This window comes from Canis lupus, chromosome 21 (assembly GCF_011100685.1).
Source record: "Canis lupus familiaris isolate Mischka breed German Shepherd chromosome 21, alternate assembly UU_Cfam_GSD_1.0, whole genome shotgun sequence".
Lineage (NCBI taxonomy): Eukaryota > Metazoa > Chordata > Mammalia > Carnivora > Canidae > Canis > Canis lupus.
Window position 1 is genome coordinate 35,221,254 of NC_049242.1, and position 17,261 is coordinate 35,238,514.

Below are 17,261 nucleotides of genomic sequence, written 5' to 3' on the forward strand. Positions count from 1 at the left end.
GAAAAAGTTGCACAGCCAGGCCTGGCATCCAGAGGCACTGGAGAAGTATAACCCTTCCACAGGAGCATACCAGATCTTGCTGGGCGGCCACACAGTCTATGACATACCATACACTTCACCTGACTAGTTTCTTGAATGTCTATTACGGTGTTGCACGTAGAGTTTGGCAATTCTCCTTTTGTGTAGATGCCTCCTCCAGGAACGGGTTCAACATTGTCGATTATATTTTCATATACACATCTCTTCAGGCCTTGGCATCAGATTGCCAGTGACCTTAATATTCCCAGCCCATAACATTCCAAGTTTATGCCTACATTCCCTGCATTGTGATCTTTCCAAAAGTCATAATTATCTTGGAGGTGCCCCCAACCCTGGACTAAGAATAGAGCCAAGAATCATCTGCTTCTGTTTCCACTATGGCTTTCTTCTGCATAAAGAAAAAGAAAATCTGGCACAGAACCTGTATTTCACTATCCAAGGCATTTTTAGATCAAATGTCACCTATTGGTCTGCCTCTGGTTTGGGGATTTCTTGCAATGACTGCAGATAACCTGTTTGCCTTTCAAGTGTCTAGTCTGATGTAGTCAATTCATTCCACTACCCAACAAGGACAATAATTATTATTCCTATGTGGCTCTATAATTAACCGACTTTTCCTAAGTAAATGTCCACATGAGCTTCATTCAACACAACTGCAAACAGATGCCACAGAGTACTGCCTCCGCCACTACAGTTCACCAATAAGAGGTGCCAGGCCATGAGCAATAGGCTATGAAATATTTAAATTCCTTCAAGATTATTTATTTATTTATTAAGAAACCTTAGGTCTAAAAGTATTTATAAAACCAAATTTCATTTTCTCTGTTCTGCTTCCTGGAACAGAGCTTTCTGGATATAACAAATTCCTGCCTCCAATCTTGCATAACCCCATCAAGCCTGGCACCTGCAATGGGCTATTTTCCTGTTTACTGTCTGGTGGACGTCAATCACCCTCTATTTGCTTGAACTTTGAGTAGTAAGAGCCTGTCAAACTCAGTCACCCTGGCTGTAGACAGACAGCAGAGTCCCTGTTACCCCTGCCAAAATCCCTGACATCTCGAGATGCCAGGCAGGCAGGTGGCTGGATATTTACCAGGCACCTCCTGTATATCAGACATTGTGCGAAGCACTTTGCACAGGTTATCTCATTTACCTCTCATGACAAGCCCATCTACTAGGTCCTCTGATTACCCCATTTTACCGAGGAGAAAAATGAGATTTAGAGAATGTTAAAGAAAAACTGTAGAGAGTAGATGGCATATGCACTGAGTCTTAGAGGATAACGAGGAACTAGCCATTAGTCTAGAGAGAGGAAGGCCACCCAAGCAAACTAAGCAGCATGGAGAAAGCCACGAAAATGAGGAAGAATCTGTGTGTTTGGGGAAGGGTACAAACCAGGATGGCTAGAAAACAAGGTGCTTAGTAAAACTGCCTATAAATAAAGAGAAGGTTACCCCAGGCCAAATTGTGAGGGACTCAAATGTTATGCTGAGGAGTTTGGGCCTTTGACTGTAGGAACTGGTCAAGTAACAGAGAAGGGAAGTGGGTACAAAACGACATGAGTGGTGAGAACTGTGGCAAACTAGAAGCCATACACCCTTCAGATGGAAGGACGTTCAAATTCTTTTTTCTTTTTTTAGGGTGAGCTGAATTTGGCCCTCAGGGCATGTGCTTGCAAACTCTACTAGGCAGTGGGAAACTCATAAGGGAATGACACAGTTGGATCTCTTATTTTGAGGAGCTCCTTCTGACAAGAGTGTGGATGATAGGCTCTGTGGGACAAGGCTGAGGACAAGAAGAAAGAGGCAGAAAAGCAGCAAGAGATGACAGTAGATGGGACCTGGAGGATGATGCAGGGCAGAAAAAGGAAATGGATCTGAGAAGAAATTATTAAGGAGAAAGAAACTTGGCAGTACTTGAAGGCAAACAGGATGTGAAGGAGGAGACACACGGGGGTTTCAAAGACAACAAGCAGGCTTCTGGTCCAGAACATGGGACAAAGATTGGTAATAAGTCCAGGGGACGGGGGAGTGGAAGATAATGAGAGTCACTTTAGACAAGCTGATGGGCAAAGCTTTGGTGTTTCTCTCACCAAGAGAGGCTCACAGGGTTGGTATGGCTCTTGGCTAAGACTCTTTGCTATTTCCATGGCTGGATGGCCAGTGGGCCCACCCAAGCCGTGTTCTTCTGTCACTGCAGAGGACAGCCTCTGCCATATTCCAGGGGCACCAGAAGCTCCAGGATGTCCTCAGGCTGCGGCCTGCCCTGCTGCTGCACCAGGATACCCATGAATGGACACGTGAGCTCACCAGATACCTGGTGTGGTGGTGAATTTTATGCATCAATTTGACTAGGCCACGGTGCCCAGATACTTGGTCAAATGCTATTCTGCATAGGTCTGTGAGGATGGTTTTGAATGGGATTAACATTTGAATTGGCAGACTGAGCCAAACACATTGCCCTCCCCAGTGTGGATGGCTGTCATCCAATGAGTTGAAGGCCTAAATAGAAAAAAAAGGCAGACCCTCCCCCAGGTTATAGGGAACTCCTCTTGCATGACTGTTGGAGCTGGAACATTAGTGTTTTTCCTAGCTTTGGACTGGAACTGAAATACGGACTCTTCTTGGCACTCAAGCCTGCCGGGTTTTGGACTGGAACTACATCACCAGCTCTCTGGGGTCTCCAGCTTGCTGACTACAGATGTTGGGATTTCTCAGCCTCCATGATCATGCAAGCCAATTCCTTAGAAAAAAAAAAAAAAAAAAAAAAAAAAAATATATATATATATATATATATATATATATATATATATATATATATATATATCTCCTCTTGGTTCTGTTTCTCTGAAGAACCCTGACAAATACACCAGGTCAAAAAGGAGCAGGTCAGAATCGTGTCCCTTTGTCATCAGAGCTGGTTGGGCCCGCACAGGCTGCATGAACAGACACCTGTGTCTGAATGAGTCTGGTTCTCTCGTGTACGTGGAAGGTGCCCCTCTGCAGGACGATGTAAAGCAGAGTGAGGAGAAGGAAGACTCCCCCATTTATTGAGCACCTGTTGTATGCCAGTTGCAGTGCTGGTGGCTTTCCATAGCTAATTTATTTAAACCTCACAAGAGGCCAAAGAGAGGTATGAACTGCCCCACTTTATTGACTAGAAAACTGAGGCCCCAGCCTTCGACCCGGGTCACACAGCTAGCCCAGATGAAAATGTAAATCAATCCTCCTGCAAAGCCAGGATCTCGGTGCCCCCCTACTCTGCCTACCTGGTAAGTGCCTCCTCAAAGGACAGAAGAATAGCCATGAGTGGAGAGAGGATGAACTTGATCATATCATGCAAACTCCCCAACGTCCTCGGGTGCTGGCCCTTCAAGGAAAGTGAGCAGCTGCGTGTGGGCTCATTGAGGAACAAGATCTGATGTATAGAAGATTCATCCAATCCAAGCACTACCAAGTCACAGCAGGCTGGGATTCCTCCGGGAACCAGCTCCTCTGGAAGGAGCCCAGCCTGCCCTCATGCTTGGTATCTCTGTCATCCCGGAGGCCCTGTCCCAGAACTGGCTGGGTAATCAGGGCACAGAGTTGCCAGCTTTGCCCCCAGTTTGTGCTGAGCAAACGAATCTAAGTCATCCAAAAGGGGCTTTAGCTGGGTGCGGCACATGCCGACAGTAATCTCCTCTAACGGTGAACCTGTTCTGCCTAAACATGATCCACATGTGTCTGTGTGTGAGAGAGTGTGTATGTACGCAGGGGTAGGAGGAGAGTGTGTGTGCATGTGAAAGAGAGTGGTTTTGTGTGAAAGAGAGACTGTATATAGGTGTGTGTCTCTGCATGTGTGAGAGTGTTTGCTACGTGTCTAATCATGTATCTTTTTTTTTTATTTTTATTTATTTATGATAGTCACACACACAGAGAGAGAGGCAGAGACACAGGCAGAGGGAGAAGCAGACTCCATGCACCAGGAGCCTGACGTGGGATTCGATCCCGGGTCTCCAGGATCGCGCCCTGGGTCAAAGGCAGGTGCTAAACCACTGCGCCACCCAGGGATCCCCTCTAATCATGTATCTGCATGTGAGATGGTGTATATGTGAGGCTGTGTGTGTACGAGTGTATGTGAGTGTGTATGTGAGTGTGTGTGAAAGAGTGTGTCTATGTGTGAAAGAGAAAGACGGCATATAAGTGTGTCTGTGTCAGTGTGGGAGTGTTTACTATGTGTCTGTGCAAACGTGTATGTATACATGCATGTGTGCGTGTATGTGACGGCACATGGGTGTGTGCTCATGTATGAGTGTGTGCGTGCAGCTCTCCTTGGTTTTCACACTCAATGTGGATTCTTCTACAGAAACGCCCCTGCACCTTCCAGAAGTTCTTCTGAGTCCAGTCCTCAGTATTGCAGGACTCTCTTGGGCAGGGCAGTTGGGACATGGCTCAGGTGCCACAGAAGAACCCAAGCCCCACAGGTGCAGCTCTTCTTGGAGCTGAGGCCATCCTCATCCTCCAGGGCTAGTGAGCCGGGCGTGCACCACTCCTGGCACAGACTCATTCCCGTGCACAGGCTTGCCATGCCCCTCACAGCAAGCCCAGGGCAGCCAGAGAGAAGCCTGGAGAGACCTAATTCGAGCCCTAAAATGGGCAGGGAGGAGAACCAGCTCCGTCATCTTTAACACACTCAATAACTTAAGGCGCTTTTTAAATGAAGTAGACAAATGCCTTCCCTCCACTGTAAACAAAAAGGCAGTTCTCTGCCCTGGCTGATGATGGGGCCTTGTCTCTGCCTCCAGGAGAGGCCTCAAGGCTCACTCTCTCAGCATGTTAACCAAACCCAAATCCAAACACCACTCTGAACAGGCACACTCAACATGCTAATGGGCAACACAGGCCCATTGGCTTTGTTATTATCCGGGGTGCCTCTTGCAGTTAACCCTTCTGGAAGCCAACCCGATAAAAACAGGTGTGCTGCACACATCCTACTGAGGAAATGGAGAGACGGACAATTGACCATATAGTTGCGGAGATGTCCCAGGCCACACGGAGCTGGGTTTGAGACAGAGCTGCCGACCACCATCCTAGGCTGCCTACCACCTGGACTAAATCGTCTGTGACATCCTTCAGTATTCATAACCTATGGCCCCACTGGCCAGCCGTGACAGCCAATGGAGAGCACAAGAGCTCTTGTCAACTGATCCTACAGACCTGCTGTCCACTGGGTGCTGGCTAGAAGCTCAGCCTAGGACTGCCAGCTCCAGTTCTTGGCAAAATCCCCGGTGAGACCAATGATGTTGAAGGGGGCAGAGCCAAGGAGGTAAAGCCAAGTTGGAGAGAGCTTAAGGGCTTGAGGAGGTGAGGGTAGGGGCGATTCACTCACCGAGGACAGCACTGTGGTGTCCATGTCCACTCCCAGCTGGGCATACTCTGAGAACATGTCTGGGGTCATCTACAGGCCCCTGCCTGAGGCTTCCACTGTACCTCCCGCACCTCCTTAGGATGGCACTAGGGTGGAAAGACAAAAACACTACACATGTATTTATCTCAAGAATGTATGAACCTACAGGTGCCTTTAGCAAAGACCAGGAAGGCTGGAAGCCAGTCATGGTTCCTCATGAATAAACTGAGGCATCACAGCTTATGGGCTTTGAGAAAACCCTGGAAGGAAGCCCCACCTAAAGGGCTCAGAGAGTCCTGTCTGGCAGTGGGAACATGTGGGAGAGGCTTAGAAATCATGCCAGTGGCACCACCCCTGCTTGGTCCTCCGCAGCCCTGAGTGCCCTGCAGAAAGAAGCTCCTGCCAGCCTGTGCGTGCCTGCACATGAGCGTACATACCTGCGCTCATGTCTTGCTGCTTTCTTTCTCTCCCAAGATTTGCACTCCCTCCCAAGATCCTGCTCTCCACCCTTCTCTGCCAAGCTCTGTGCCCAGGCAGAAGGCCCCTGCCTGTGGCATCGCTCAGCCTCCCTCAGTAGGACTCAGCTAACAGGAGACATCAGCAGGTCAGAGAGTAGGAGAGTGATCAGATTTCCTCCTCTCCTGTGGTACTTTAGGGCCACATCTCTGGCAGTAGCTGTGTCCCCTGTGCCTACAGCTCCCACCAGGCAGCATCACTTCCAAGGCTCAGACTCTTTCCGCCCTAGTCACACTATTTCTCCTCCTGTCACATCAGCCTTAGGTATGGAAGAGCTTCCTTTTGTCATGAGTCTCAACACCTCACCATGCCCTGCTTGCACCTTTAACTCTGTCCTTACCTCTTCATTAAGGGCTCTGCGTGTGAACCACTGGGGTAAGTCCTGCTTCATGTCAGGTCCCTTCTGATAGGTATGAATGTGTGTGTGTGTGTGTGTGTGTGTGTGTGTCTATACACATGCATGCACGTGTCGGGGGAGGGATACAGGTGGGCTATGTACACACTCAGCTCTGTATATGCACCTGACACATGCACATGACACAGCATTTCCCTGAAATTCCAAGGCTGATGGAAGGAAACCATCTTTGGCTGTCCATCTCTGTATTCCCGAATATCCTGTACTCACTCCCATCCTGATACCATTTTGAAATGTTTAGTCTGTATCTCTGCCTGACCCTTCAACTTGATGGTAAATTCCTTGAAGGCAAGGAAAAAAAAAGGTTGTTGGAGACATTGGGGAGTGGAGGGAAGAAGAAAAAAGCATGACTATCATTCTCTGAGTACCTGAGATGGAGCCATTTCTCTATTCTGAAAACCATTAAATAATCATCCAGGAGACCCCGGCTCAGAGGCTTTGGGTAATAATTCCAAAGCCACACAGTGGGTGAGCAGTGGAGAGGCACTCAACTATAGGTGAGCTGGGATCCTGGCCTCTCCCAGTCCACCCTGCTCTTTCTTTGTCTCTCCTACCAGGCACACACATATAGCCACATAGTAGGTGCTCAGTTGATGCTTATAAAACTGAACTGGAGCTGAGAAGGAAATCCAATGGCAAGCTTTCATCCAATGAGAAAGCTCATCAGTCATGATGAGAGCCCAAGTGCTCAAGGCCTAAGTTCAGATCATTCTGAACAACACAATGCATAGTATCCAAAGCTCTAACTCTACAGAAAGCGTGGAGAGCTTCTCACAGAGCTGCTTGGCCCTTGGTGCAAGGCTGGCCACTGGTCAAAGTTGGGGGTGTCATTAAGTTGCAGGCCAAGGGCTTTCTGAAGGCTGGGCCATGACTGAGAACCAAAGCATCGGGAAGACTGAATTGCTAACACATCCCTCAGCCTCCCCTCTCAGCAAGGCCAAAGTAGGAACTCAGCAGCAGATAATCTGCAGTCTCTATCGCTGATGGAAACTGAAATGCCAGGTGACTAAGTGGATGATAATGAGGATGTTTAATATTTACATTAATAATAATAACAATTAGACTCATCCTTTGGAAGGTCATATGGCTCAAAGTTAGGGGCCTGTTCAAAGGCCAAAGCTGGACCTAGACATACCTGCCCCAATAAAGTGACCAGCACATTGACCTTGTCCTCCATCTACCCAGCTAATCCCCAGCCTTTAAGGAATCTATAGGCCCCTGAAAATATTGCAGCTGTCTGGCCCCAGAAGTACCTGCGTACCTTGCCGAAGCTACCAAGAACTCCCGTTGAGCTGCTCTCAGGAGGAATGAGTTCCCCCTTCATAGCAACACTACGAATGATATAATACTACCTGCAGTGTATAGAGGAGAAACTGAGGACCAGCCAACTTGTCCATAGTCACACAGCTGGCACGTGATGGAGTGGGATTCAAACCCAGATCTGCCCTGTCCCAAACTCAATGGCATCAGTGCCCTCCAACCCCATTCAAATGCCACAGCTCTACTTATCCTCAAGGCTGAGTCCTGCAGGTCTCCCTGAAGAGCCACCAGGAATAAGGGGACAGTCACTCAGAGGCAGACATGTGTAACATCTCCAGATCAGCAGAGCCAGGCCCCCGTGGCACTGAGTCAGGCCTCACAATGGCCATCCCAATCTCTCTCTCTCTCTCTCTCTCTCTCTCCACTGCCTGTTCTCCAAAACAGCTATTTATAAACCTCATTTATACAAAGAGAACAGCATATTCTGGCTTTTTTCCTGCACTTTAAATAACCAAGTTATGGATGAAGGAAACAGAATGGAAAGGTTAGCCAATCACAGGCTTGCCCTGGCGCACGTCTGTGTATCTGATAGTTTCTCCTGGTGCCATTTCTAATAGACTCCTCTCCTCTCCACCTCATTATCTCCTGCTCTCCTTTGTGCTCCTAAACAAAGGCAACGAACGTGGGCACACATTCAGGGCTTGCTTACCGCCCACCTGGCAGAGAGCAGGAAGGGACACGTCACCTTCCCTGGTCTCTCGAGATATGATAGTACAAAGACCTCACATGGATTCAGCCCTTAGTAGATGCCAGCACTGTGCATTGTCTCTTTCTGTCCTCAGCATATCTCTTACAGATAAGGAAACTGGGGCATGGAGAGGTCAAGAATCTTGTCCAAGGTCCCACAGCAAAAAGGTATGAAGCCAAGACCTGAGCTGTAGCAATGTGAGCCTGGCATCGGACCTTTGGCCATGGCCAGTTGGTCCAGGCTCTTAACCAGGGTTATTTAGCACGAGCAAACTCCAGTGGTGAGCTCTGTCACCAAGGTGATGGCTCCCAAGGGAGGATGATGTTCAAAGAGGTAGAGGATGACCCTGGAATCTCCCAGAGCCCTCTGCATGCTAAACATGGAGGCATGTGAGTAGACGGTAGATGTACTATAAAAGGAGGAGAGAGCTACTGGCCAGCCATTTGATCTCACCATTACCTTGAATAATGGTTTTCAACCACTCAGTCATTCGACAAATATTTCCTAAATACTTACTCCAAGCCAGACCCTATGCTGCGTGCTGCTGATGCAAAGGTAAATATGACCCTATGTTGTCCTCAAGATCTCAGTGAGACAGATGAAATAGGAGTAGCCGAGCCAAAGCCATCGATATCCCCACTGAGGGGCAGAACCATCCCGGCCCAAGATTGCCATGTCTGCCCAACTCAAAAACTTCCATCTTCCCCCCACCCCATCCATCTTCTCTGCCATTAGCATTTCCTTCAATTTAATTAGCAGGCAAATTTAGAACCTGTGCATTCCTCGTTGGCTTCTTGATGTGTCCCTCACGCTGTGTTTACAAATGCAACTGCAGACACAAATTACTCCTGCCACCTGTCCTGCGAGATAGGCTGGTGGCCTTTAAATGTTACATTCTGTTGATGTTCTGTATGCAGCAGTGCCACATAATGAGCCTGCCCAGGCCTTCTCTAGAGTGACAGGAACACAGCTGGATGCAGTGGGCACAATGTGGGGCGGGAAGCCAGCAGACCTGATGCAGGCCCTGGCTCCCCCACTGTCTTCTGAGTGGCCCAGGAAAGGCTGTTCACACTCTAAACCTCCATTTCCTTATCTTTAAATTAAGGAGACTAGACAAGTTGTTCCATCAGGTCCCTACTAAAGTCCTATGAAGCATCTAGAATCCTGTGCAAAAACACACAGGGTAATTCATGGGTCGGTCCAAACAAGCTGGTGGATGTTCTCTCTCCAACTATTCCTGCCTATACTTTTAAGGGTCCTGTATAGGGAAAGACCTGAATTATCAAGACTTTGGGCTTGATTGGGCACATGGAAAAAACCACTGAGCAATAAAAGCTTTCAGTTATGGAGTTCTAGCACTTTACACACATTACTTGGTCCAACTCAGTGATAGAGACGCCATCACTTTCTCTACAGCGAAGGGTTAGACCAGTTAGCGAAGTTCCCAGGATCACACAGCTAGTAGGCACCAGGCCAGGCTGCCCAGCCAGGTCTCTCTGCTCCTGGGCCCAGGTGCTAGGGCGCGGTGCTGTCCTGCCTCCCCAGGAAGGCGAAGCATGCTCCGGCCTGGCAGAGGTAGGTGATGGGGAGGAGCAGGGCTTCCCTCCCCTATCTCTCATCATCACTACAGGTCTGATTGGACATGACCTCCTCTTGCCTCTGCTAGTTTCCCCCTTGTCACATCAGGTTCTTCCTTTATAGCTCCTTAGCTTGAGGAAACCAGCCAAGACCATCAGCAATTCCATGTCTTGGAAATGGAAGTGAGACCAAGAAAAAACTTCCCTGGTCCCTGCGTGCCACTTAACTAGAATGCAGTTAGGGCAATTCTCCTAAGAGAAGTTCTCCCAGAATTTGGTAGTGGGATTAAGCAAAATGATGGTCACGGATAGGACTTCCCCCACCACTATCATGGTGATTTCATTTTTTCTTTGGAAAAAAAAAAAAAATGACCGGAGCATCCCAAAGTGGTGCTTCAAGGCAGAACTGTGTGTCAGGGAAGAATAGGACTTGGCTGAAGCCAGTTTGCATGATTATCTGCTTTCTTATTTAATTTTCCCAAATGTATGCAATGCTTACGCCCCTTGGATTTGTTTGGGCTGTCTCCGCAGTCACATTTTACTCTCTCCAAAGAAGGCTCGCTATGTATGGGTCAGGCAATATTGGAAATGCTTACTAATCAGTTTTAACTCGGCCAGTCCTCATAATGATGCTATGGGACAGGTACTTCTGTTAGTCCTGTTTCAAAGGTGAGAAACTGAAGCACAGAGAGGTGACATCATTTGCCCAAGGTCACTCAGCTAATGAGGGGGCAGGCCTGACTCAAACCCACTGAGGCAGTCCATTGCCACAGCCTGTATTTTTAACCACCGTGCCACCCAGTGTATACTTGCCAGGAATCCATTCAATATACAAATAAAAATAAATATATCTTTGTAACAATTTTAAGATGGATTTCCAAGTCAGAAAAAAAAAATCCTCTTTATCTAACTATGTTTCTTAGGAGAGAGCTTAGAAAATGTGGTCTCCAGGAGACAGGTGATTTTGTAGGTCTGCATGGTGTCTAGACAGGCAGCAGAGGGGAAAGGATTTGTCCGTATGTCTCCAGGGCTGCCCAAGGAAAAGGAGCCCAACGTGAGATGATAGCTCCTGGTGATTAGACAGAAATAGCCCAGCCATGGAGGAGAGCCAGCTGCCGGGCTGGCCAGGGCTGGAGGAAACAGCTTATAAAGCAGTTGCTGCCCAAAACCTAGTTCCGAGACTTCCTGTAATAGAACCATCTCGGGGTTTTATTAAAAATGCAGATTCATGACCTCACCCCAGACCCATGAGTAGAAATCTCTGGGAAGAGAGGAGGGCCTGGGAGGTAACCTCAAAGCCTAAATCTTTGACAAGCTTCCCAAGTGTTCTGACAGGGAAGTTTGGAGTCCTCTGCCATAAAACCTGATGGCTCTATTTACCGTTAAGTCTCTGTGCACTGTGCCTCCTTGGGAAATATAAACTCAGCCACCCGAGTGACTTACAGCCCAGCCCCACGACCAGCTTAGTCTGATACCATCACAGCAATGAGCATGAGAGCTACCGATTATTGAGCATTTACTACATGCCAGCCACTGTGCGGAGTGCTCTAACCACCTTATTTATGCTCATTCTCATCACAGCCCATGGTGATCCCTACTTAGGATCAACCTCATTTTACTGACGGTGAAATCAAGGCTTGGGGAGTCTGGGTAACTAGCTCAGGGTCACAGAAAAACCCAACAGCGGAGACAGAACTCAGCCCCTGTCGCTCACCTTGATTACTTGGCGCGGAGCCCAAGGTCAGTGCTACAAACAGCCCACCTGCTGCCATCGAAGCTCAGGCCGTGGCTGGGGCGGAGAAGGCCACTCACTCGGTACGGAGACCAGCTCCCTTTGCGCAGCACTAGTTGGACCAGAGCTGCTCTTCCGGCTGCACAACCATTCCGGCTGAGCCTCCAGGGGCATCTGTCCCTCTATTGTTGACACCAGCGACTGTGCTGGGCTGAGGCCCGCAGCATTAGGCCTGAACGTGCACAGTGGGAGAAACTGGGGTGTCACCAGCCCCTCCCAGTAACAGCAACTGAGGCGAAGACTTTGTTGCTGGGGACAACGACCCTAGGGGCTCCTTTCAGGAGCTCAGGCAGCTTCCCTTCTGCTGATGGAAGGAACAGTGTCCATCCCTCTGACCTGAGGGGAAATCCTCACCTCGGAGACGTGTGCCTCAGGCAGGCTGCTCACCTCGACAGCGAATCTACCAACTGCCATATACTAATGAGGGCCTCCCTGGGCCTCTGGGAGGCCTATAGGAGACACCATCTGGGAAGCACCTGCCTCGCTGCACGCCTCCTAAGTGCTTAGACTCCCCCTCCCTAACTCCTGCCATTGCCTTCTTTAATTGCCTGGGTATCATTCCCACCTGGACAGCACTGCCAGGCCTCCCACTCCAGGCCTCAAGTCGGAGACCCCAGTAAACACCAGGTGCTCCTTTGCTGGCAGGGGTACCCCCATCCCCCACTGTCCCACCGCCGGAACTCTGGGGTCCTCGGCTCCCCTCTTTGCTCCGCCCCAAGGGCAGCACCTTAACTCTCCTCTGCTACCTCCCTGGGCCAGCAGCATGCACTCAGGTCTTGCCAGATGAATGAATTCAGTCAGCACGTGGGAACTGAGCCCTTGCTCTGTGCAGGGCCCAGTGCTGAGGACAAATCGATCTGGAGCGTGTGGTTCTGCCCTCAGATCTGACAACAAGGCTTCCTCTCAAGGGCTCCTCTTGCCCTGAAGTGTGGTTAAGTCAGCGGGGGAGCCGTGCTCCTCTCCTCTCTGCTCCTGTACTCACTTTAGTCCTGGGAAAAGCCTCCCAGAAAGAGAGAGACTCAGACCACACCCTCCTTCTGGAACTTTCCATGTAAGCCCAGAGGTGGAGTGGAGCTCAGAGCCTCTCCTGAGCAACGAGCAGGTTGCTCCTCCAAGAGAAGCGTCCTGACACGTTGTCACTGCTCACAACCTCCGGGAAAATCCACAGGCAAGAGAAGCCTCACACCCTCCCCTGAGCAGGCCCCTTGGAGGACCCAGCCTCAACAGTGAAAGCACCAACTAGCCACAGCATCGGATTGCTGGGAACACAGAGGCAACTGGCTACGGGAAAGGTTGCAGAATGTTCCAGACACCACCCCCCCCCCCCCCCCCAAACACACACACACTCCTCACTGTGAACTACTAACGGATCCATCTCAATTACTTAACTTTATTTATTGATTATTATAGACTTTACCCAAAGGCTGGAAGAAAAGCTATGTCTGGGTCTTAGGAAACAAAACAAAACAGAACAAAAAAACCTTAGCACCAAAGTGTTGGAAGGTGTGTAAAAGAAGATCGATCAGAAATAGTCTCTTAGACTATAAAGGAAGTCAATGGCAGACCAGAATTTGCTTTGCAAAAATGTGATGCATGGCTTTGAGGCACGGCACCTGCCAGAGGCAAAGGGCACCTGCGCTCCCAGCACCAACCACGGGAGGCAGGGCGGGAAAGGGCCCTGGGCAAAGACCCAAAGGCCAGGGCGGCACCTACAGCTCTGCACCCCCCCCCCCCCCCCGCAAGCTGGGCAACCTTGGGCAAGGGGCTGAAGCTTTCTGGGTCTGTTTCCTTCTCTGAAAACTGAGGGGATGGCATTAGATTATTCGACACATACTTAGTGGTTCTAAAAACTCTTTGTCACTTCTGTGTCAATATTTCAAAGACAGAAGTAGTCCGTCCTGGCTCCTTAGCACACGATCTCTTCTCCAGGCCTAAGACGGTGTCCTCGTAACCTTGGCAAAGGGCCCTGGAAGGTGCAGGATAATTGTTTCCCTGCCTCGTTGCTATGGAAACTTGCAACTCCTACATCCCTGGTGCTAGGACAATGGTGTGTCTACAGCTCCTGGGTGGTTTGCACTTGTTTTGTCCACGCGCACGTATGAATACTGAAGTGCTCCCAAAGCGGAAGGTGATGGCTTGCTGATATGAGTCAGTGCCACTTTCCCTTTAATCACACAGCTTCCTTAGAAAGCTTGGGATTGTGGCATTCCGAGACCAGACTGGGATGCTCCCACAACTAGAGCCTCCCTTTGCCCTGAAAACCAGCTCCTGATCTGGCCTTCCGTGGGTGTCCACTGGCCTGCTCCGCAACTCCCCCGTGATGCTTTATGACTTTCCCGCCACTTCGGATGGGGCCCTTCTTTCACAAGGGTGCCTCGGCAAGTGCTGAAAGCCAGGACAGCACCTCTTGGCGGCTCTATCATGAAAACACACGAACTCAGCAGAAATGGGTGTCAGAAACCAGGTCTTTTTTTTTTTTTTTTTTTAAGATTTTATTTATTTGTTCATGAAAGACACAGAGAGGCAGAGACACGGGCAGAGGGAGAAGCAGGCTCCCTGCGGGGAGCCCCATGTGGGACTCGATCCCAGGACCCCAGGATCAGGGCCTGAGCCGAAGGCAGACGCTCAACCGCTGAGCCACCCGGGCGCCCCCGAAACCAGGCCTTCGGGGGCCGCAACAGCCGTGCGTCATGGCAGAAAGGCCAAGGGTGGCGGTGCTGTCTACTCAGACTCTGAATCGCTGGAGGGGGGTCATGGGTTAGAAAACCTGCCCGCTCTATAGGAACGCTATAAAACACAGCACACTGGCTAAAAGACTTGTGCAATCTCTCGAGTCTCCTGTCAACAGTGGTAGGCTCCTCGGAAAACAGAAATGTGATCACTTAAGAGATGCCACGTTGCTTCTGATAAAACCAGGCAAACAGCAGGCTCCCCTGCCTGCCCCACGTCCAGTCCTAACACCACAGCCTTCCCCGCCAGCTGAGATTAATGGGTGACGCTGTGACTGCCAAGGGTTCTCACCGTCACACTCCACACCTACAAGCTCTTCCCCTCCCCGGGCAGGGGGCGGCTGTCACCACCTGAACAACTGCCTGCACCTCCACGCATGCCCATGGCCAGCTCCTCCAACTCTCCCTCACGTAACTGGTCACCACGTCTGCCCTGAACCCCACCTCCACTGCCTCTGTCACTTAGAGAACAATGACCTCTGCGGGTCTTGGCCGTCTCCAGAGCCTCCATTCCAGGAGCTGTTCGTTCTAGCCTTGCTGGCGTGTGACTTGCTGGGCCCCCTGCAGGGGATCTGAGGGTGCCCGAGACGCCCCTCAACCTGGCTCCACTGGCCCTCACAATGGGAATCTTCCAATTGGGCCACCTCAGCCCCCAGCCCTGGCCCCACTCCCCGGGCTAGCTGAAGTGATGGGGGCTGTGGCGCAGGATAAAGGGGGCTCAAGTGGGGAGTCTGGGCACCCTGCAGTCAGGAGCTGAGCACGCCCTTAGCTTCTCTGCTACTACCTTAGTATGTTTGGGCCGCTATAACACAACACCACACACAGGGAGGTTTATAAACAGCAGAAGTAAATTTCTTGCAATTATAAAGGCAGGAAGTCAAGACTGAGATGCCAGCGTGGTCGTGTTCCGGTCAGGGCCCCCTGGATCATAGCTGACACCTCTTGCTGAGTCCTCACAAGGTGGGAGAGGCTGGGACCTCTCTGGAGCCTCTTCTGCAATCCCCTTCATGAGGGCTCCCCGCCATGACCTAATCACCTCCCAAAGTCCCACCTACTAATACTATCATCCAGGGCGTTAGGATTTCAACGTATACATTTGCAGGCACTCAAGCATTCGGACTATAGCAGCTACCCTGCCCCCCACCAAAGGCCTGCCTCTGTGCAGGGTGGTCACTCACGAGTGTTACTGAGGCTTTTCCCACCCTGGGGGAACAGAGTACAGCAGGCCTCACACAAGGGTTCAAGCTTCATCTCCTCCCCAGATGCCCACTGACCTGGCACAAATCCCATCCTCCTGGGGGCCCAGGCCTGTTCAATCTGCAAAGTGAGGGTCTTGGGTTAGACCATGGATTCCTACATCCTGTGGCTTGGAGCCATGACCCTGGCCTTGAATGAACCTCAGTGGTGCAAGTACAATAATTGTTCCCATTTTCTTCTCCTGGTGCTCCAGGCTCTGGTAGCTTCTGGAAACACCTGTTCTTCCTGAGATAGGAAAAGCCTTTTCTAAATCATTTTTCCTCTCTCCAGGTCCAAGCCAAGAAACCTGGAAAAATAAAATGCCAGCCCAGTCTTCTGTCATGAATGTCTACAAACCTCATAAAAAATTGATGCCTTGGGCCCTAGAATGGTGAGCACAATTCTTTCTTGTCAGCCTGGAAGGTTCTCAGGTTTCAGTACTCCTTCAAAGGCAAGAGGAAGATGGCAAATGGGCCCAAGCAGGACATCAGGACCCCCATGGATGTGGGAAGTCCAGTCTCCTCTGTTCAGGAGGGTCTAAATTAGGCCTGGCTCTCTATTGTCAGCTTCAGTGAACCAGGCACATTGTGGTAGAAACTAAGGAAACCCAACCCTTGGTCTGTGCAGGAAGGAAGCCCATGTGATCTGTGAAGATGGAGTGCTGGGTCCTGCTGATTTATTTTTAGAGACACACCTTCCTTTATTATGAATAATGAAACACTTGGATATCTACTAAGGTCTCGTTCTATGTCAGGTGCTACATGAAAGGCTAGGGCTTAGGCTGCCTAAGTCATATAATCATGTGTCATTCAACCAAAACCTTAGTGAGTACTTAGCCTATGCCAACAGCTGTGCTAGGCACTGGGGTTCAATATGAAGCCAAATGGCCATGGTTCCTGCATTCAGGAAGCAAACGATCTAGGATTATGCCTCTCAAACAGGTGTGCATGCAATGAGCCTTAGCTGGTATGTTAACTCTGGGCCACATCCCCAAACAGGAAGCTTAATTTTTCTCAAGCACCTCATCCCTAGTTCACAGGCTGTGTTAACACTGGTCTGGTGCTATGGGAGAAGTCTGTTAGTATGCTCATGTTACCGATAAAGAAACTGGGGTTCAGAGAGGCTGAGTAACTTGCACTAGATCACACAGCTCCTAAGGGGCAAAGCTTACGAAGGAACCCTGCTCTGTCTGATTTCAGAATCAACATTCTAAACGGCAGTGCTATCCTGTCTTCCCAAACCTTACCCAAAGAATAATAATTGCATTTACAGAGTATCAATCATTTCATTGCTGTGTAATTTTTATGACTACATATGCCTACATATGCCTTTCATATGTAGAAAGAATTACTATCAGTCCTATTTTACAGATATAAAAATGAGGCTAAGCAATCGGTTCAAGGTCACGTGACCAGCGGGCCCCAGAGCTAAGATTTAGTCAGGTCTTGTGCCCCTGCAAAGCTTATGCTCTTTCCAAGACCCCACCCGACTTCTTTTTTTTTTTAATCTTTATTTATTTATGATAGTCACAGAGAGAGAGAGAGAGAGAGAGAGAGAGAGAGAG

The 17,261-nt window shown here is 49.7% G+C and overlaps 1 protein-coding gene across 3 annotated transcripts in view; it reads right to left on the reverse strand.

Annotated features, from left to right (window-relative positions):
- Positions 1-17,261, reverse strand: part of GALNT18 (polypeptide N-acetylgalactosaminyltransferase 18) — a 339,637-nt gene that overhangs the window by 250,814 nt on the left and 71,562 nt on the right. Inside the window, exon 2 of one of the 3 annotated variants that reach the window (XM_038569046.1) lies at positions 5,407-5,531. The exons of the other annotated variants lie outside the window; for them this stretch is intronic. Coding sequence (XP_038424974.1) covers positions 5,407-5,531 — 125 coding nt within the window. The remainder of the gene's footprint in view (positions 1-5,406; positions 5,532-17,261) is intronic. 3 annotated transcript variants of the gene reach the window in all.